The sequence below is a fragment of the Macaca fascicularis genome, chromosome 4 (genome assembly GCF_037993035.2).
Source record: "Macaca fascicularis isolate 582-1 chromosome 4, T2T-MFA8v1.1".
Taxonomy (NCBI): domain Eukaryota; kingdom Metazoa; phylum Chordata; class Mammalia; order Primates; family Cercopithecidae; genus Macaca; species Macaca fascicularis.
Window position 1 is genome coordinate 1246530 of NC_088378.1, and position 21494 is coordinate 1268023.

General features: G+C 45.4%; 1 protein-coding gene across 28 annotated transcripts in view; it reads right to left on the minus strand.

Annotated features, from left to right (window-relative positions):
• The window catches only part of ERMARD (ER membrane associated RNA degradation), a 39968-nt gene that overhangs the window by 2486 nt on the left and 15988 nt on the right, over positions 1 to 21494 (minus strand). For 6 of the 28 annotated variants that reach the window (XM_005551382.5, XM_074036730.1, XM_074036732.1 and 3 more), the window contains exons 10-18: positions 21040 to 21069; positions 19608 to 19676; positions 18074 to 18247; positions 14274 to 14357; positions 12470 to 12546; positions 11756 to 11881; positions 11156 to 11374; positions 8210 to 8323; positions 5739 to 6103 (exon numbers count right to left, since the gene is read on the minus strand). In XM_005551382.5, coding sequence (XP_005551439.4) covers positions 5896 to 6103; positions 8210 to 8323; positions 11156 to 11374; positions 11756 to 11881; positions 12470 to 12546; positions 14274 to 14357; positions 18074 to 18247; positions 19608 to 19676; positions 21040 to 21069 — 1101 coding nt within the window. In that variant the 3' untranslated portion in view covers positions 5739 to 5895. Of the gene's footprint in view, positions 1 to 7; positions 517 to 5738; positions 6104 to 8209; positions 8324 to 11155; positions 11496 to 11755; positions 11882 to 12262; positions 12395 to 12469; positions 12547 to 14273; positions 14358 to 18073; positions 18248 to 19607; positions 19677 to 21039; positions 21070 to 21494 lie in introns of those variants that run through there. The other 22 variants (XM_074036718.1, XM_065543146.2, XM_074036734.1 and 19 more) reach the window with 17 other exon arrangements.

Genomic DNA, 21494 nt, shown 5'->3' on the forward strand with positions numbered 1-21494 from the left:
GACATTAGTAGACACACTGGGAAAAACTTTATATGGACTATATATTCAATAATGGTGCTGTGTTATTGTTAAATTTCCTTCGTGTGGTAACTGAAGGGGAATGATTTTGTTCTCAATGGATAATGCTCAAGTATTTGGGGGCAAAATATCACAATGACTAACTTTCAAAATGGTTTAGTCAGAAGAATGACAAATGTACACTTAAAAGGGGAAAATAAGTGTGGCAAAATGCCAACGACAGTTGAATTGTCATGTGGGAACCCACTGGACTATTCTAGAAACATTTCTGTAGCTTTAAGATTATTTAAAACAAATGTTGTGGGGGAAAGAGCACACATTTAAGGTAGTAAAAATATTCAGGACACAAAGAGGGGATGCAAACAGGTAAAACGGCAGGGTTTCTCACCTCAGAGAGCTTCCTGAAGCTGTGCACATGCCTGTCAGAAAGGTGGTGGAATGAGCAGAGCTTCGAGGGGCAGGTCATGTCTCTACTGAGTGAAGCAGATGATGGGGTGTCTGCAAACAGTGAATTTTAAGCCATTTGTTTAGTCCACATTACAGTGAATCCAAATAAGAGTTTGGAAAGCCAGTCACACCAGACTATCTTCACTTTGTTTAATGATAGACACAGGCAGGGACAGGGAATGGATGTCCCAAATGGATTCTCAGCCACATGCTTGGAGACCCAGAGGAACAAGCATAGGAGACAGCAGCAAGTATTTGGAACAGGCCAGGCTATTCCATCATTTAATTTAAAAGGGGAGGTGGCTCCTGTTCACTCAGGAAAAAGTCAGGGGCAGGGCAGGTGCCAAATATACTAAGGTGATGCATTCTTCTAATATTGTTCAGAACACGTCTTCACATCTCATCAAAACAGCTTACGAAAGCAGAATATTCATCCTGTAGCTAAATTCCATATCCGTGCACTCAGGACCATGCACAACTACCTTAACTCTCCAATATGGCCTGTCGGATGAACACTTGTGAATTTGGACCAATATTTGCTGTTGCTCTTTGAAAAGAAGCATTTTCATCATTGCTTTTGATGGAAAACAAATTTAGCTAATCTTCCATTTTTTCCTTGCCTCCAGTAATTCTGGTCTGCTCAAGGTATTCAGCCAGCCAGCAGAGGTAGAAAATAAAGGCCAGGCACAGTGGTTCATGCATGTAATCCCAGCACTTTGGGAAGCTAAAGTGGGTAGATCACTTGAGGTAGAAGTTCAAGACTGGCCTGACCAACATGGTGAAACGCCATCTCTACTAAAAATACAAAATTAGCTGGGTGTGATGGCACATGCCTGTAATCCCAGCTACTCAGGAGACTGAGGCAGGAGAATTGCTTGAACCCGGGAGGCAGAGGTTGCAGTGAGCCAAGATCGCACCACTGCACTCTAACCTGGGCAACAAGAGCAAAACTCTGTCTCCAAAAAAAAAAAAAAAAAAAAAAAAAAAAAGGAAAGAGAGAGAGAAAGGAAGAAAAAGCATGGGAGCCCACCAGTTGGAGACTGGAGTGAGGTATGATTGTGTCACTGCACACCAGCCTAGGTGATGAAGGGAAGGGGAGGGGGAGAGAAAGGAAAAAAGAGAGAGAGAGAAAGAGGAAGAGGAAGAAAGGAAGGAAGGAGAGGAAAAAGGAGAGGAAGGAAGGGAAAGAAAGAAGAAAAAAGGGCAGAAAGAAAAGAACAAGCATGCAGGAGAATTTGAAGCAGCTTTGCCACAGAGTTCCTGGGTTCCCCGAGTCACGCTACACCGTGGACCATCAGCCAGCAGAAATCCGTTCTTGTTACACCTGTGACCCCTGCTAGCAAGATGGTCAATGTGGCGGGATCCCTCAGGAAGGTGAAAACAGAGGACATTTGCCTCTTAAGGGTTAAACTCTAAGTTACTTCAATTGTGAGCAGAGACATGTAACACTGTTTAAGGAAAAACAACAAATTGCAGCTATATACGTTGTGACTGTAACCTGAATGGACATATATTGCAACTGACCAAGGAAGTGTCCCTCAGAAGCAGGATGGGCAACTGGGGAAAGAATACCAAGGGAAAGTGAGGTAGCCCAGCAGCATGGCTGCCCACACACCTGCAGGGAACAGAGCCATCGCTCAAGACAGCAGAGCCTCCCAGGGACACAAGACCCCGGTCCAGGAGCCTGAGCATCTGCTACTTCAGATGTGGTCTCTTTATTGGAACAAGTCAAGATAGTCCCAGATCTCTGGTCTGCAGCCACTGATCTGGCAGATGATTTTTCACTATACCTACTGATATAGGTTGAGGTTTTGTCTCCTGCAATCTCATGTCCAGAAGCTGTCTTGTTCTCATCTGGCAGGGACAGCAGCAGCCTTGGTGGGAGTGCATCAGGGCTGTGCTACCTCTCCACTTCCTCCATGCAACCTAGAGCTCAGGGCTGCTGGCTGTCTTGCCATTCCACAGGACGCCACCATGGCCCATCACATTAGTGATGTGGACAGGAAACAAGACACCCCACTGTTTTGGTGAAATTATGACCACCTGGGCTGGGATGTAACTCTCGTAAGAATGCACAGGGCTGCTGCTTTGAAGCTTCTGGGGCCCGTGATCTAGGAAGGTATGGATGCACTCTGTGAGGGGGAGGACAGGGTGCTGTGCCCACGTCCACCGGCACTAGAGACGGGCAGGCACTCTGAGTCTCTCTGAAGCTCTGCAAGCAACATCCACCAGGCCACACACGCTACTCTGCTCACTTTCCAATTAACCTACAAACTGCCAGTTCCACATGAGGCCTAGAAAGAGCAAAGCCTCCAGAGCAGGTAGATGTAAAAGCTGGTCTCCCCGTTGGGCCACGGTGGCAATTAGATCCCATGATGCCTGGCAGAGTCACAGACAGGCCCAGAGCACAGACCCCTAGGGTTCTGGGACAAAACCACACCCTCCTCTGCAGATAATTGCTCTTCTGAGAACCAGCTCTCAGCTTGTCCTCTAGGCCCTGATGGATACTGAACATCTATACTTCACCATGGCACAGCTAGTGACAGCTAGCTGGAACTTGAGCGGACCACCAAAGACTGCGTGTTCTGACCTGTCACGTCACCAGGTGAGTCAACTGCGGGAGCATGTCATCATTACATTCAGGCAAGATGTATATATTTAATAGGTATATAGGTGTACACACACACACAAGCATGCATGCACATGCATGCACACGCACACACACACAGGTTAGGCTTTGGCATGTTCTGGAGCATAAGATACACAAGCAAGTGGTTCCGACGCTCTTCGAGCCCACAGCTGCATGGACAGCACCCCTCACCATGCACCTATTGGCCCCACGGGGACTTCCCTAGGACCACTCACCCGAATTAAAAGTTGGATTTGATTTCTGCAAAAGATGCTGACAGCTGACACCACTTGAAGGTGAAAGTTGGCAACGTTCTAACCCATTTGAGTGGCCCTAAAGAACAGCAGGGGAGGGGGCCCATGCTCTCAGTAGGCAGGTGGCACGATGGCTGCCTCATGCATGTTAGCCTTTCTCTCCAGCCACCCAGCCTTGCTCAATGTTCTCATCAACAAAGTGGCCATGGAGGCAGTGAAGGATGTTGTCAATGGCTTCAACCACATGGGTGTCCTCACTCCAAGGCTAGTCTGGCTAAGGTCCACTGCTAAATGTATAAATCTGCTAATGGGAGACACCAACACAATTCCTAGTATGAAAAACTCAACTGGAAAGAAGAGCCAGCCCCCAAGTACATCGGGCCATGTGTTCTGGAAGGGACAGAGACACCTCTTGGCCACTGCACCTGGCTCACAGAAGCCTCATCTGCTGCACGAGTTGCTTCCAGTACTGCTTCCAGGAGACCTGTCTGACAGCAGAGCTCAGCAGTGAGGCCTGTGACGATCGTGATCCCGGCACACACCCCACTACCTCGGGGAGCCTCCCAAGCACCAGGCAGTGCTGGCTGTGATAAGGCCCCCCTTGAGGGCTGCTGGGTTGCCCAAGACGTGCCCTGCACTCCGAGCCATCAGTCAACAAGTGGTATGGATTCTCCCATGGCCAGAAAACATGGGTAGAGGCACACGTGGAACGGGAATGGCTCCTCTCATTACGCCCCCGCACAACTAGCAAGGTTTTGGATTCTCCGCTCACAATTCTGGACTCTGCTGGTTTGGGTGTCTTCATTCCTCAGATGCTTCCACAGACGGACACGAGGTGCCCACTGCCCTGCAGGTGGAGGCTGCCACCCAGCCGCACTGGATGCCTTGTGCCAATGAGTCAGAAGAGTTTACTGCTATGGCGAGGGGACTGTTCTCAATTGTCTTGGGGAAATACAGCTCCCACCACAGATTGGGGGGCTGGGAGGAGGGTCTAGAATTTAGGAGATTATCTAGGGAACCTCTTAGTATTCCTAAGTCCAGGGACGAGTCAATGGAAACCTACAGCTACCCAAAACAAGAAAGATTTCTAATGGGAAAGACCTTTCAGGAATGAGGGCTGGGTTAACTCCGCAGGTGAAAAACCACCACCTAGAGAGGCAAAGGAAAGGAACATGGAACAGTGGCGGAAAGGAATTTTCAAACACAAACTTCTGCCAGATCATCAGGTTGCAAAAACAGGGCATGCAGCAGCTCTGTGTGGTCTCCTCACTGCTTTGGTAAGATACACTGGTATCTACGAGCTAACTCTACCAGTCAGTTCTTTCTTTCCCTCTTCCCATCCCAGCACCACCATTAGCTGGATAGTCAACCCTATAGTCACCCTACATGCAAGTGTATCAGAGAAAGGTGTGACGGCTCTATAAAAGAACAGTCCCAGAGTGGGAATACTGACACATGGGATTTGTGCTTTGTGTCTCCACTTTTGGGAAGAGGAGGAACCGTCTTCAATTGCACAAGAGAGAGTTGTATCACATTAGCCAGAAGCATCACGCTTCCCCAGAGGTGTTGTTTACAAGGGGCCGGAGCTGAGCCAGCAGAGGACAAACAGCATGTGTTCAGCTCTGCTGCCACCCATGGCCCCCAGGTCTCCTCAGCTGAAGCAGCCTCAGAATGCCAGTCCTTCGATGGCTGCCAGCTGCACCCTGTCAAGGTCTGGAAGGTGGAAAAAGAGAAGCAGTGATTCACGGAGGGTGGGGCAGGGTGGCCCATGCCCAAGCAGACATGAGGTCAGGGTGGCCGCCCAGAGGCTTCCGCAGAGCCCCAGCTTTGCAGCTGCCAACTCAGACAGTGGGGGCTCTCAGGCACCCTCGAGAGCTGCAGCGGCTGCAGGAACCCTCGAGCCAGAGACTTGGGTTCGTCAAGCAGGGCCTGTGAAGAGCAGCTTCCCTAATCTCCTTTCCCCCAGCTCTCCCAGACCCTGGGATGTGAAACCCCCACATCTAAAAACAGGGAAGGGCTTCTGCTAGTTTTGCCAAACGCTGGCCAGGAGGCCTGCTGTCCAGCACCCATGCCTGCCCACCTCCCCTTTTAGGAGCTGGTCTCCAGCACTGACCTGGGAAGCTTAAATTTATTGGTTCTCTCCTCAGTCCCAGGGCCTCACCCTCCCTGCCCTGATGGCTGGTCCGGGAGTCAACGTCTCCCAAGGCCTGGCCGGTGAATGCAGGGGAAGGTCTCAGCCACAGCAATCGTTCTCAAGAGTAGGCATGTGGCCAGTAACAATGGAACTACACATTTCTGAGTAACAGTTGGGTGAAAGCAGCTCTCCCTTCTTCCTCTGGACAGTGTGTTATGGAGAGATGGAACCAAAAACTACAGCAGCCATTTGGTTACCACAAAGGAAGCCAGACTGAGACTCACATTGACCACTCGGAAAGGGTAGATGAGAACACTGCAGAGAAACAGAACCTGGACCCTGGTCAAGCAGACCCTCAACTCCACCCTACCTCTTTGGGTTTTCAATTTGCACACTGTTAAAATCTGTTAAAATTAAAGGCATCCTGACTTATAGGTTTTCATGAGTACTTTACTTGTGGATTTCTTGGCTAAATGTATTAACATTTGTTTCTTCTCACTAAAAGTCCAAATTTTCAATAAAACTGTATGTGTAAGATTGATAGTTTCATTCCACTTGTTCTTTTCGTAACTGGTGTAAGCCACCAGGTTCTCAGTGTACTGCAAGATCGACTTTACAAACCTGTAAAAAAAAAAATTAATTTCTTTATCCATTCCACTATAAAATCAAACAATGAATTAAATGTCTTTTCTTCATTCTTGGAATTATTCCTAAATTGCACTTAATTTATGTCTGAGGATTCAAGAAAAATAAATCCAATAAAACAAAAATAAGAGAATACAAATGAGAGGAAAGAGAAAAATACTGAAACGTAAATGCTACTGGACACTTGGACAGGCTCCAACACAAGCACCTTTTCAGACATTCTTCTCCAGCCCGGACATGACGGCCGTCATTCCAGGAAGGAACTTAAGGGTCATCTGCACCAAACTGACACTTAACACATAATAAACACACAACACAAAATAAACACACAACACACAGTCATCCACTGGATACCAAATCCAAGCATACTCAAGTCCAGCGTGAAAAATCAGCTCCCTGAACATGCGGGTTTCACCATGAGATTTTTGTGTTCTGTTTTTTTCCCACATTGATGTTTGCAACCAAGACCACAGCAATTTCAATCTGTGCTTGCATGGAACGCAGAGCCTGCTGATACAGAGGACCAACTGTATTTACTGAAAAAGCTTCCTGGACAAGTGGACCTGGGCAGTGCACCCCTGCATTGTTCAGGGGTCGGCTGCAATGACAAGCAGACCTTTTAACCTGCGTTGTTCAGGGGTCGGCTGCAATGACAAGCAGGCCTTTTAACCTGCGTTGTTCAGGGGTCGGCTGCAATGACAAGCAGGCCTTTTAGCCCTGTCAGGAGCCTCTTGGGCAGCGTGCCCTCCCCCTCCTCACACATCCAGCTTCCATCCCCCATGATGGAGGGGCTGGCTCAGAGGAGATGCGTGCCACTGAGACAGCTGTTGCTGTTAAAGAGATTTTACTTAAGATATTTGTCAAAATGTTAACAGTGGGGTCACTCTGACTGATGACAATAAATGTCATCTTTACTTTTTCCATGATTGCCAGGTAGTTTCACCAACATTTTATCTTGAAAATATTCAAACTTAAAGAGAAGTTAAAAGGATAATATAATGAAAAGCCACAGAACACTTTGTCTAGAGGAGGGTTCTCTACTGGGGTGATTTTGTCCCCCAGGGGATATCTGGCAATGTCTAGGGCACTTTTGACTGTCATGCGGAGGGTAGGGGTGCCATTGGTATTTTGTGGGTAGAGGCAGGGCTGCTACTGAACGTCCTACAATGAGCAGGGCAGTCCTGCACCAGCCCCACAATACCAGCAGTGCCAAGCATGGGGCACACTGAGCTGGAGTCCTCAGCTGCTAACAGTCTGCATGTTTGCTCCCCTCACTCTCAGCAGGAGTCTATGCTTCTTTCCACAAGACACCCCAGTTGTATTTTCACGTTCATTTAAATGTGTACTGAGGTGCCTGGCACCTGCAAAACTTTGGCTTAAAACCAACAAGATACCCAGAACTTCCTGGCAGCCAAGGGAGGCTGGAGCCGGAGCTGCACTCAAGCCCAGATGACAGCTTGTGTCACCGCTGCCCAGAAGCCTCCTTGGTTTGGAATCTCTGGATGTAAAGTGGGTCACACAAGTGTCACACTACTTCAGACTCCCAGATCGGGATGGTCTTAAAAGTGGACTTCCCGAATTTGAAACTATTAGTTACATACGCTAATTTGGTTTTCGGCTGGGCACAGTGGCTTTTACACCTCTAATCCCAGTACTTTGGGAGGCCAAGGTGGGATAATCCCTGAAGGGCAACACAGTGAGACTTCATCTCTACAAAATCATTCAAAAATTAGCCAGGTACAGTGGCATGGCTGTGTTCCCAGCTACTCAGGGGCTGGGGTGGGGGGATCACCTGAGCCTGGGAGGTCGATGCTGCAGTGAGCCGTGATTATGCCACTGCACGCCAGCCTGGGCAACAGAACAAGACTCTGTCTCCGAGAAACAAACAAACAAACAAAACGTGGTTTTGAGACATTTGGATGTGGGAGTTCTTGCAGGCCAGATGTCAGACCCTTGCCTGAGACGGCGGTGGGGCCACCAAAGAGATGGTGGGCCTCATGCTGCCCCAGTCTCACTCCTACAGGCTCACCCCCAATCTGGCCCACGATGCAATGTGACTACAGAGAAGTGGGACATACTCACTTTAGGTACTGCTGATACTCATGCGCATTCTTCCCACAAACAGCATGAACGTTGACCAACTCCAGCGTAATGAGGAACAGGATAAGGCTGAGCACAGGGGACAGTAGTCTGATACTAAAAACAGATGAAAGTAAATTCAAACGTGAGGAACGTTGGTACTTTCCACCTTCATCAGGAAAAAGATGTTTCACCTAATCAATATCCTTAAGTCCCAACTTCTCAAAAAATAATTTTCCTAATCCTCAGAGCCCAATGCCTGCTTCTAGCCCCCAGGCCCGTGGCTGGCGGGAGTGCCCAGTGTAGCCCTTGCTCCCGGCCCATCCTGCACGTCCGCATTCCTTGCTCTCAGTCATCATCTGAGACTCTCAGACATCTGACGGTCAGAGCTGCCAGGGGCTCTGCACGCCCACAGGGCACCAGGCAGGCCCAGTCTGCACCAAGCAGCTCCCTGGCTCCCTGCCCTCTGACATCTAGGGAGGAACTCTCACCAGAGGAAAACAAATGGCCTCAATACGAAAGAGGGCTCAATGCCACTAGATTAAAGAAATCCCGGCCGGGCACGGTGGCTCAAGCCTGTAATCCTAGCACTTTGGGAGGCCGAGATGGGCGGATCACGAGGTCAGGAGATCGAGACCATCCTGGCTAACACGGTGAAACCCCATCTCTACTAAAAAATACAAAAAACTAGCCGGGCGAGGTGGCAGGCACCTGTAGTCCCAGCTACTCGGGAGGCTGAGGCAGGAGAATGGCGTAAACCCGGGAGGCGGAGCTTGCAGTGAGCTGAGATCTGGCCACTGCACTCCAGCCTGGGCGACAGAGCGAGACTCCGTCTCAAAAAAAAAAAAAAAAAAAAAAAAAAAAAAAAAAAAAAAAAAAAAAAAAAAAGGAAATCCCAACTAAAGTAAGATCTTATTTTTCCCATGAAACTAGTTGAGACATTTAAAAATATTCTGGTTTTGGAGAGTGTTAATAAGAGAATGACCTTGTCTTATAAACTGCAGGTAAGAGTGTAAATTGAGTAGCACCTTTCTGGAGGGGAATCCAGCCATATCTATTTAAAGCTTTAAAAACACAGATACCACTCAACCCAAAAGTTCTAGAAATGTATCCCAAATGGTCATTTCTTAAGGATGTAGCACATTCTAAAATATACACTGTAAGTGAAGAAACCATAATGCTGTTAATCTGCTATTAAGTTAATCTGCTGTTATATTTTAAATCCAAATCCAGTTAATCTGCTGTTATACTTTAAATCCAAATATTCATTTAGGTAGATAGAACCCACATTTCCACAGGCCCAAATTACAAACACTATTTAAAATAGTATGTACTATAACTTTCTATGAAAATCAGCATGGGGAGTCCTCACAGTCCTCAGATAACATCATTTCATTCAACACCGTTTCATCACAACATCAGTGAGAAAAGAAATCGATACACCGTGAGGGCCATGGTCTGTGTGGAGAAGCATGTTCTGCATGGGTTTTCTCCCATCCCCCAGTTTCCTCCCACATCCCAGAGCCGTGCACATTAGGTGAACTGGCGTATCTCCATGGTCCCAGAGTGAGTGTGGGTGTGTGACTGGCCCTGCGAAGGAACCACGTCCTGTCCAGGGTGGGTCCTGCCTTGTACCCGGAGCTGCCGGGATAGGCTCCAGTCACCCACAACTCTGAACAACTCTGAACTGGAATAAGCAGGTTGGAAAATGAATGAATGAATGAATGAATACAAATTATAAGAACTTGTAAAGTCTACCATCATCATACAAGTGCTCGACAGTGCGTGCCGGTACAAAAGTGCTCAGTGACCCACGTTTGTTCCTGTTGGTGCTGGAGCTGTGGGTGGGGGGAAGGGGGCGGGCCTGGGGAGGTCTCGCTCTGCAAACATTTACTGCCTCATTTAACCACCACAGGACTGCCGTCACTCACTGCCTCGCCAAACACTGAGTAGTTCTCACTTGTTTTTATTCATCTTTCTTAAATGTCCATAGAGCTCATATGTGCCTCAATGTTTAACACTGTAAGTGTTTTGGGTCTTTCTTTAGAAGTTTGGTAATATTTTTATGACCAGAAACATGCTGTGGGAACTTAACTTTTGTTTCCATCGTGCAAGGAAAATAAATCTCAGGACCCCAAACTCACTAAGCCAAAGGGAAAAGTCAAGCTGGGAACTGCCTCAGGCAAACCTGCCTCCCATTTTATTCCTAAATAAGGTGGCTACGAAGAGAAAAAAGCTCCGTACAGACCTCCCTCACAGTTTGTCCACAAGGAAATGCCTCGTGGGCCTCAAGATCTCTACCCGGAAAGACTTCTGCTGAATTTCACCCTGGCAATGCAGTTGCCAGCTGATCTTCCCAGGTGTGGGACAGGGCGTCATCCCTCATCTCACCTGAGACAAATACCTATATGATTGCTTCCTCTGCCCTGTGTAAAATGCAGCTTCACTGAGCCACACTAAGGTGTAAGTCACTATTCCTCTACCCCCACTCACAAGTCAATTGTGTATTCACCAAAAGCCTCATCAAAGACTCAAAACAATGGAATCCTTTGTCTCTTGTCCACCTATAACCTGGAAGGCCCCCACCTGCCTTTCCAGATGGAACCAATGTACACCTCACACCTACTGACTGACGTCTTATGTCTAATTAAAATGTATAAAAATGTATAAAAGCAAGCTGCATCCCAAGTACCTGGGGCAGATGCCGTCAGGACCTCCTGAGGCTATCACAGCACGTCCTTAACCCTGGGAAAGTAAACTTTCTAAAAGGATTGAGACCTGTCTCAGATATGTTGGGTTCACACTATCAATTGTGAACTAGAAGTATATCAACACCTGTCGATGGGGTTCAGTGAGGGGCCTACTGTGTCTTCAGTAGGGACTGGAACTGCATCTGTGACAACTTCCTGCCCCACAGTGCCCCTCCAAAACAGGAAAGTGAGCGCGCACCTACTCCACATACGCAGGTAGTTCTGCCGCTGGCGAGACCGCAGCGTCCTCTCCACCCACTGCCTGTGTCTCAGCTCCGAGGCAATGGTGACCTGGCCAGACACGCGGTGGCACTGCTTGCCGATGCTTCGGAGCACAACCAGCACTTCCAGCACGATCCTGGGGCAGAACAGGGTACGAACAGGTGTGCTGCAGAGCTCACGGAGCAGCTGGGGCCACCTGCAAACAGAGCCAGACTTGGAGGAGGCATTGTGATCCTCACCTGTACCTCACTCTCCTTCTGTACCTGCAAGGCTGCGGCTTTCTGGGAGCCAGGGCTAGCTGCGTATCACTGGTGGGTCTGCAGGGACAACCGTGACATGCGGCAAGTGTTAATTAAATACACTGAATTGTGGCAAACAGAATGTGACATTCACAGCCTCATCAGATGTGCCACGCTTGCACAGAGATTGTCAAAACTGATCTTATAATTCCTCTTGGAGTAGTAACAGTGGGATTCTAAGACTACTTTATAAAATCTAAAACAGAAAATGTCTAAGTTTGCTATGCTAATCTGCAAAATCAATGTGTCAACAGTTGTCAGGATGTCCTGGAACTTACGTCTCAGTAGGAAGATGATCCAAGTCCTTTAAAACACAATGATCCTCAGGCATATGGTGATACAGCTCATCCGTCATTTTTGTAATTAAAGAGTGGCAGGCATTTGTTTCAGAATTATCTTCTAATCTGAAAAATAGAAAATATTTAAAGATACATGACAATTAAAATGCCCACATTAGTGCCCATGCGCAATAATGTTTAATGGTTCACTGAGCAGCAACCTGACTGTGAATCTTAGTTTCCGCAAATATAAAATGTAAAAAGCCACCATCATGGGACAGTGGAGAAAGAAACGATGCCCTATGCCAAAAGCAAAGTCCAATGATGACTGATGACGAGACAACGAACCACCTGCGTATTCCTCCTGCTGAACAAGTATGTCTGCTGTTGTCTATGATTCCAGAATGCATGCCTCCATCCCCACTTCTCTCCTGAGCTTCAGACCCATCTTTCTTTCTGCCTACTCAGTAGTTCTCATGGACGCCATTGTCTACCCACAAAACCTGCCTCTCGTTCCATGTTCAGTCTCCACCAGGGCCCCAGGCCAGCTGGAAGATCGCGTTCAGCATCACTTGCAGCTCCTCACAGCCACCAAGGCCCAGAAATTCCTCCTTCCCCTTTTATCTTCCAACAGCCTCGCTAAAGAAGAAATGCTGCTGAAACTAACAGTACCAGACAAGCTTGAGGTCAGCCAGGCCCCAGGATGCCACGTACCTGACTGCTTCCCAAGTGAGTTCTTTGGGGAAAGGCAGCAGAGCCCAAACCCTGATACTCTCCTCACAGCTCAGCACCTGCAATGAAATGTTTTATTGACTTTGTAGATTTCACGGTAACTTCCTAGAAAATCTGTTTTTAGATTGTTATGGATGTTACATCACTCTCTAGAAAATACGTATCTATAAAATTATTACAAATTCTAAACATTTTAAAACCAGAGGGCGGGTGTCAGTTCTTCAGTACATTCAGATGGGGGAAGGCTGGGGAAACTACCAGGGGATTGGTAGGGAGTGAACGTCTGGGGTGGCTATGACCATATCCACAGGTTCTTTCGACACCTGCCATTGAGAGGGAGGACCCCACCAAATCTGCATGAACTCTGGTGACTGGCCTGGAACCAACAGAACACAGCAGGTGTGAAGATGCTGCGTGTTATCCAAAGCCATGTCAGAGGTGCAGGTGCCTCTTCGGTTCAGGCTGCACTCGGGGTGCAGCCGCTGTCACCTTGGGACTGTCCCTGCAGGACCCCCATGAGGCCTCTGGCCAACTTCCAGTCTTCTCAGATGCGACACCCACGAAGCCCTGGGGCACCACCGCCGTCCACACTGAGGCCAGGCCACAGGACAAATCCCTCAGCAGATGCTCCCCATTTCTCACCCACTAGCATATGAGCAAGTCAAACAGTGGCTGCTGACACCACGGAGTGTGAGTGGTCTCAACAGCAGGAATAACCGAAGCCAAGGATGCAAAGCTGCCTGAATACCTGTGAGATGCCAGGAGGGGGACAGGAAGTGGTAAGGACCCAAAATAGCCACCGTGGGGCACGGGAGAGGATGGTCTGGAGCCTCAGCAGCTGTGGTTGGAAGACAAAGGCTGCCTTCTTGAAGCTCCTCTTTCTTCCTAAATCTTCCCTCCTCCCTACCTGCCCACCTCTACGTTCCTAAGGGCTTGCACTTGGAAAGCACAGCAATCCCCACTGGTAAAGCTGGTCTGCAGCGCCAACGGGGAATGGCATCCGACCAGTGCAGCCCGATGCTCTGCCTCCAAGCCACACCTCCAGGAGGCTGTTTTCCCAACTTCACTGCTGACAACCCCCTTCTGACAGTATTTTCCTTAAGGCATTCTCAAGGAGGCCTCCGACTTCTCAAGGCACCATTTCTTTAAAGCGCCTTTGCAAATCTCTCCTGACCCGCTGTGTGTTGATTTTACAGCTTCCTTTTAGAGGTAGTCTCATTTATGCATTTTCACCTGCACAGCTGTCACGATGCTTATATTCTTGGGGACTGTCTCTTTCATCCCCTTGCACCACCCTTGTATCCTCCCGTATGTAGAATAAAACACCTTCGCTGATTGCCAAATTGGAACTTCCTGGCAGAAATGCTTAAAAAATTGTTTGTTTCAGTAAGTTAACAAAAGCTAGTCCGTGTAGGAGAAGAAAAACTGACATTACTCACCACTGACAAATAAAAACTGCTCCCAGCTCTGCGTTACTGCCTACAGCAATAAAAGCCTGCCAGGGGATTCAGCAAAAACACTTCCCAGTGCTCATCCATTTAACACTAAAAACCTCAGTGCCATCAGCAGCACTGCATTACTTTCAACTGCTAGACACGGAACTTGAGGCTCAGAAGACTGAGCAACCAGGCCAGGGCCACAGCAAGCGCCACGCCGGATAGAAAGCTGGATCTGCCCAACTCAAATTCTGCCTTAGCAGACAAACTGCACCCTTCCAGCATCTCTGCAAAAGACAGGTGGTTTCAGAGATGTACACACCCCTCCCAGCACCCTGCATTCAGCATACCTGTTTCTTAAGCTGAAAAACTGGATGGCAGCGAGAACTATAGCCTTCCGCAAGACTAATCAACAATTCTACTGATGCTTTTTCCTAGTTTAGAGAAAACAGTGGTTACAATTGTATTTGGGTAGGCTCTTAGCTTTCTTCTATTGAACTGTAGGCCACTTAGAGTCCCCATTTCTCATTGTCTTTCTTCAAATAATTCCATGCAGCTTGAAAAGCAAAGGCTTCATTAAAATAGGATTGACATGGCAGGCAAATCACAGCCAATAAAATGATTTTAAATGGAGGCCATTAACAATAACAGATCACAAATGCCACACCCACCCTCTGTGCACAAAACTGGAGATGAATAAGAAAAAAAGATTCCAAACAATTGGAAATTTAACTAAGAAATAGTTACTTAAACACTAAAAATCAATATAACTATAAAAAGATCACATAATCATTTAATTGCTAAGCATACACATATTTCTAAAAGCATAAAAATTACATTATTTGAAGTTGATATAACCATATAACTTAAAAATCCAAGTCAGTCAACTAAAACCTACGAGAAAGAAAGTCAGTGAATTGACAGTTGACAAATTAAAAAACCTACAATTCTTTTTTCTTTCCTTTTTTTTTTTTTTTTTTTTTTTGAGACAGAGTCTTACTCTTTTTACCCAGGTTGGAGTGCACTGGTGTGATCTCGGCTTACTGCACCCTCTGCCTCCCAGGTTCAAGCGATTCTCCAGCCTCAGCTTCCTGAGTAGCTGGGATTATAGGCACCCACCACCACGTCCGGCTAATTTTTTTGTATTTTTATAGAGACAGGGTTTCATCATATTTGGCCACACTGGTCTCAAACTCCAGACCTCAGGTAACCCACCTGCCTTGGCCTCCCAAAGTGCTGGGATTACAGGTGTGAGCCACTGCACCCGGCCCACTACCTACAATTCTTAAAAGCACAAAACAAGCAACTCAAGTAGCTAGATGTTAACTACAGAAGAAATGTGCTGGCCTTCCCTTCACTCAGATGCGTGAGAGCCTGGAGTGCACCAGGGAGTGTGCTGGGCGGAACACGGGAGGCACACACATGTGCCTGCACGGGTGACGTCCCTACAGGGCAGACCCACACGCAGCATATGTGTGCCACTACAGAGCAGCATATGTATCCCACTACAGAGCAGCATATGTGTGCCACTGCAGAGCAGCATATGTATCCCACTACAGAGCGGTGTATCTGTGCCACTGCAGAGCACCTGGCTTCTGTTCCAAGATGTGAATCCACCCAACGGCTTCTGAGGAGACGATGACATGTTGGGAAAAGGATCAGTCTGGCTGCTGTGTTATGACAAAGTGAAGGGTTCGCAGAAGTCGGTGGGCAGACCAGTCAGTGCCTGCGACATTCCAGGGAGGGGCCAAGGTGGTGTGGCCAGGTGGTGGCACAGGAGGGACAGGGAGTAGCAGATGTGGAACATATTTCTTTTTTGTTTTTTCTCTTTTTTTATTTTTCTGAGACAGAGTCTTGCTATGTCATTCAGGCTGGAGTGCAGTGGCACAATCTCGGCTCACTACAACATCTACTTTCCATGTTCAAGCTATTCTCAGGACTACAGGCGCCTGCCACCACGTCCAGCTAATTTTTGAATTTTTAGTATAGACAGGGTTTCACCATGTTGGCCAGGCTGGTCTCGAACTTCTGATCTCAGGTGATCTGCCCGCCTCAGCCTCCCAAAGTGCTGGGATTACAGGCGTAAGCCACTGCGCCCAGACTGTGGAACATATTTGTAAGACCTGTTCCAAGGACTGAGTATGAAGAGAGGAGAGGAATCTGAGGCTTCCAGCCTGAGCAGCCACCTGGGAGGCTGGAGGTGCCGCGTAGGTGGGAGGACTTGAGGAATGAAGATGGGGAGACACTGTGTCCCTGAATAAGCTTCAATATTGTGAAAAATGTCAATTATCCCTAACTCAATCCATGAGGTGCTCATTCTTATTTGTTTTTGGGGTTTTATGTTTGTCCAAGTTTCCACAGAATAATAACTATTAATTCTTTTTAAAGTAAAGCTAGACTCTGTACCTTACTCTCAAGATGAAATAAATTCCAATTGGATCAAAAGATGTAAATGGAAAATAAAGAAAAAATAGGTAGGGCGCGGTGGTTCATGCCTGTAATCCCAGCACTTTGGGAGGCCGAGGCAGGTGGATCACAAGGTCAGGAGTTCAAGACTAGTCTGGCCAACATGATGAAACCCCGCCTCTAATAAAAATACAAAAAATTTAGCCGGGAGTGGTGGTGGGCACCTGTCATCCCAGCTACTCGGGAGGCTGAGGCAGAGAATTGCTTGAACCCGGGAGGCAGAGGTTGCAGTGAGCTGAGATCGCGCTACTGCACTCCAGCCTGGGTGACAGAGCAAGACTTCGTCTCGAAAAAAAAAGAAAGAAAAGAAAAAAGAAAAAATAGAAGTACCAGAGAAAATGTATACATATATTTTTAATTTTGAAAAGCAAAGATTCTTTTCAGAATGACTCCAAATGTGAAGCCAAAGAGAAAAAAAAATCAAAACCTATGAACAAATAACAAAGCAATATGTACACAAAGAAGGCTAATGGACCAATGGGAAAAATAAAACTGAAATAAATGGAGAAAATACATTAATAAGCAATTAATGAGAGAATTATAAACATCTAGTAAACACAAAAAAAGAAATGAAAATAAAAACATAATCTTGGCTGGATATGATGGCTTGTGCCTGTGGTCCCAGCTACTCAGGAGGCTGAGGTAAGAGGATGGCTTGAGCCCAGGAGGTCGAGACTGCCATGGGCCATGAGTCATGATTGCACCACTGCCACTCCAGCCTGGGCGACAGAGCGAGACCCTGTCTCATAAAAAATAAATATATAAATAAAATAAAAGAATAAAAAAAAAAAAATCCTTACTGGTATCTTTTGTCTTAGAACTTTACTTTCTAAGATATTTACATAAGTGCCCAAATGAACAAAGATGTTCATTTCAGCATAATAATTAGGAATTTTCTACATCAGGGAATATTACAACTCATCCATCAATGAAGGACTGCTTAGGTAAATAATAACATATTGATAAAATGGAATATCAAACAGCTGACAAAAAGAATAAGGCAGAACAAAGATGCCAAAAACACATTGTTAATGAAAAATGCTAGCTATAAAACATAATGTACCTTCCTACGAACTCACTTTGGTACAGTCATAGCAAAAATGTGGTAGCAACACTACCTAATTATTAATAGTAGTTATTTCTGGGAGATGGAATTCCTGAGGGCTATTACTTTTCACATTAATTTTTCTATTTCCAGTAATTTTTCGAACATTTAAAAAATTTTTAAAATAACTGTCACATGTATAATCTGAAAAAAAGATTAAAATATCAATAACAAATGTTCTAACCTAAATTACTTTGAAATAACAAAAGAATTAGTTTATTGATGCAAATATCCTACCCTATCGATTTAGCAAACATCTGTAAAAATTTCCTAATATTTGGTTAATCCTGTTTTATAATTTGTTCTTTTATTTTCAATACTTAGCTACTGTTACATACAAAAGCAAATGTGTTTTTAAGAAACAAGTTAAATTATTTTAGCTGAGATTAATATTGATTGATCTGTGATACAGAATATAAACATACATGTAATCCAATCACTTTTTTCTCTGATGGAGGATACGGTAACTCAGATATATTAAAAGATGATTAATAGTTAATTACATTTGAAAAATAAACTATATTCTTTCATAGCTGAATGAGTTAAATCTAATTAATGATTTTCTTCCCTATAAATTACCTTAAAAACTGATAGCAGACCTTCATCAACGAATCTGAGTAACAGCACAACAGAAAATGCAAGCAATTGATTAGTTGTTTCTTTTGAAAATTCATGTAAGTTGATCTCCCCGTGGCTTAAATGATCTCTTATGCGGGGACCCTCCTGATGGTTCAGGAAATCCCAGAGAAATTCCTTTCAGAAATTAAACAGAGAAAATATTTTGTTAGTATCAGCAGCAGAGAGCCATGCCTGGTGTTGCTAACAGAAAGAAAGAGTGAATCCATCAAGTCCTCTGAAGCCCTGGGTGGGACCCTGCTGGGGAAAGCTGTTCTCCTACACCCACGGGACAGAGCAGGGAGCTGGAGAGGCTGTGGGGAAAGGCAGAGCTGCCCAGGTGGTACTGGAGTCTCATCAAATTCTAGTCTTTCTTGTTTTCACCTTCCTCCAAGGAAGGGAACTGAGTGTGAACATCTGCAAATGAGCTTTTCCAAGGCAATAAAAGAAATCATGGCTCTTGCTTGTGTGAGTACAGCCCCCGCACTTTCTCATCTGCTCTTTCACCTTCGAAAGCCTATTGCTTCTTACGACACAAGTCCAGGGCCTCTCCCACAGGTTATAGGGAAAAGAGGTCAGAAAACTGCTGCCCTTGGCAAACTGCCACTGGTCAGAAGAGTCACAGAGACTCAAGGTGGAAAGAACATTAAACTAGTTCAATCGTCTCACTTTTTGATGGCAGAAATGGACGTCCACAGAGCACAGAGTCTAAAGTCACAGACCACGAGCATGATCCTAGGTGGCCTGACTGTTAGAAGGAATGGATGTCAAACACCTATTGTAATCCAAATTAGTCACTGAAATATCTTCATAAAATATATAAAAAAAAGGATAGATGGCCTTAAACAATTAATCATTCTCTTTTCATCCAATACTCAATCTTATTACTCACATTTGACTGTTGCTTTTTTTTGATATGGAGTCTTGCTCTGTTACCCAGGCTAGAGTGCAGTGGCACAATCTCAGCTCACTGCAACCTCCGCCTCCTGGGTTCAAGCCATTCTCCTTGCCTCAGTCTTCTGAGTAGCTGGGACTATAGGTGCCTGCCACCGCACCCAGCTAATTTTTGTATTTTTAGTAGAGACAGGGTTTCAACATATTGGCCAGACTGGTCTCAAACTCCTGATCTTGTGATCTGCCCGCCTTGGCCTCCAAAAGTGTTGGGATTACAGGCGTGAGCCTGTACTCCCGGCCTAACGGTTGCATTTAACAAGGCACAAATACATGTCCGTTCTACAGCACAAATACATGTAAAAAACAAATTCAAATTTTGCTTAGGGACAGGGCACCTAAATTATCAGGCCTTTAAAAAAGACATTTAAGGAGTGACAGCTTGGCAAACATCAGCTGATTGGTGGCTGAAGCTGAGACAGCACAGGAATGGTTCAGAAGTGTTTTTCTTGAGCAAACCACAAGCCAAAATTAATTTCATTTTAGAGAAGTGCTGATGACATCCATAAATACAAGAATATTAGCCTGGAAAATAACTAATACTTACCATAGCAGGCTCTCCAAGGAAAAGAGGAAGCTGATTGATTTTACCATCATTCAAGTGTTTTGCCAATATCTGAAACATCAAAAATAACTACATTGATTAACTGGTCTCCATACATAAACATATAGCACTTTCAGAGTTGATGGATATAGTACTTTTAGTGTAACTTGTTATCTAAGGTCTAAGCAAAATCAAATGGCACGAGGACAGTCTTTAAAACTCAGCAAACAGGTGTTCAGGAAATATTTTCTTAACCAACATAATGACTTTAAGACTATACTATTAATTGTATACACGTGTGTTTGTGTATGTGACTGTGAATATGTGTGGTGTATATATGTGTATGTGCATATGTGGTGTGAGGGTGTGTACATTTGTGTGTTTATATGCAACTGTGCCTGTGTGTGGGTGTGTGTGTGTGTGTAGTATATGTGCCTGCATATGTGGTGTGGGGGTGTGTGTGCCTGTGTGTGTGTATGTGGCATGGAGGTATGTGCTCATGTGTGTATGTATGTGTGGTGTGTGCATGTGTGTTGTGTACATATTACAGTGTGTATAGGCCTGTGTGTGTATATGCAGCATGGATGTATGTGTTCATGTGTGTGTGTGCATGTATGTGTGGTGTGTGCATGTGTGTTGTTTGTGTACACATTAGAGTCACTTCCAAAGTCACTTCTTAACTTACCATGGACTTTGCCCAACCACCCCAACCAATCCCACAGACCTGATCCTCTAGAGACTGGACTGCACTATCTAATCGATTCCTCACATTACCAAAGGTCTTATACATTAAAATAACAGCAGATTATTCACCTAATGGAAGAAGCTCTGCAAGTAAGCAGGCACATTTTTAACTCACCCACCACACACTCACTTAGGAATCTTACAGTTGTCTTAAAGGCAAAACCGAATGTCCAGACCTCTACAGATGGCCCTTCCCTTGGTTTCCTATAGACTGTCACACTTCAGGTGCACACGAATGCTATCCGCGATTACACATACAAGTGCCTACACTCTATGGATAATAAAAGGCATTTTCAACTGTGGTTTTTTCACTATTCACACCCCCAATATGCAGATTAAATGAATCAATATATACTACACACTCATAACAGGAGTTGGGGAATATTTATTGTACAAAAAATGTTACCCCTAAATCTAAAATGCAAGCCTCTAAATAATTATAGCTAATCATGTTAGATCCCTTGATATTTTCCAACTTTGAGCTTTGTATAGCTTTGGGAGCTATATTGGTAATATTGGGCCTCAAAATTAACCAGAAGTATCAATTATAAGCTTTTTTTGGTTTATATTACTATGGACATTTTCCTGTAAGCATATGATTTATGGCTGATCTTTAATTTTGCGTTTTAATTTGTATTTTAAAAGAAGACAGTGTTCTGTTTGTTTCAAATTACCTTACAAGTGTACTTACTTCATCAAAGGTAGTATAAAGAGCTGTTGACTTCAGAAAAGGAAAGAAATGAAAATAAACAATTAAAGCAAAATACAAATACAGTAACACTATACAAAATAAGAAAAAATTCTGGTACATGGCCACACATCCCAGTTTTTTGTTAAAACAAACATTCATCTAGAAACACTATGAGAGAAATGTCACTGACCAAATGAACACATTACAAATATGCAAAAACACAGCGCAGCTGGCCATGAAGCCGCATTAGGACACTGCCCTCAACAGAGCTTTAGCCCAGTCATCTCTAAAATGTACGATCCCAGGTCCTCACAAATCGCTGCTCATACAACAGAATACTTCTCCTGACAACTGGTATTCATGCACAAGTGAGCACAGCTTCCTATTTTCTCCAGTGAACAGCCTTTTCTGTTTTTATTTTATTTCATGCACGCTGCTTCTCAGCATCATCAGCA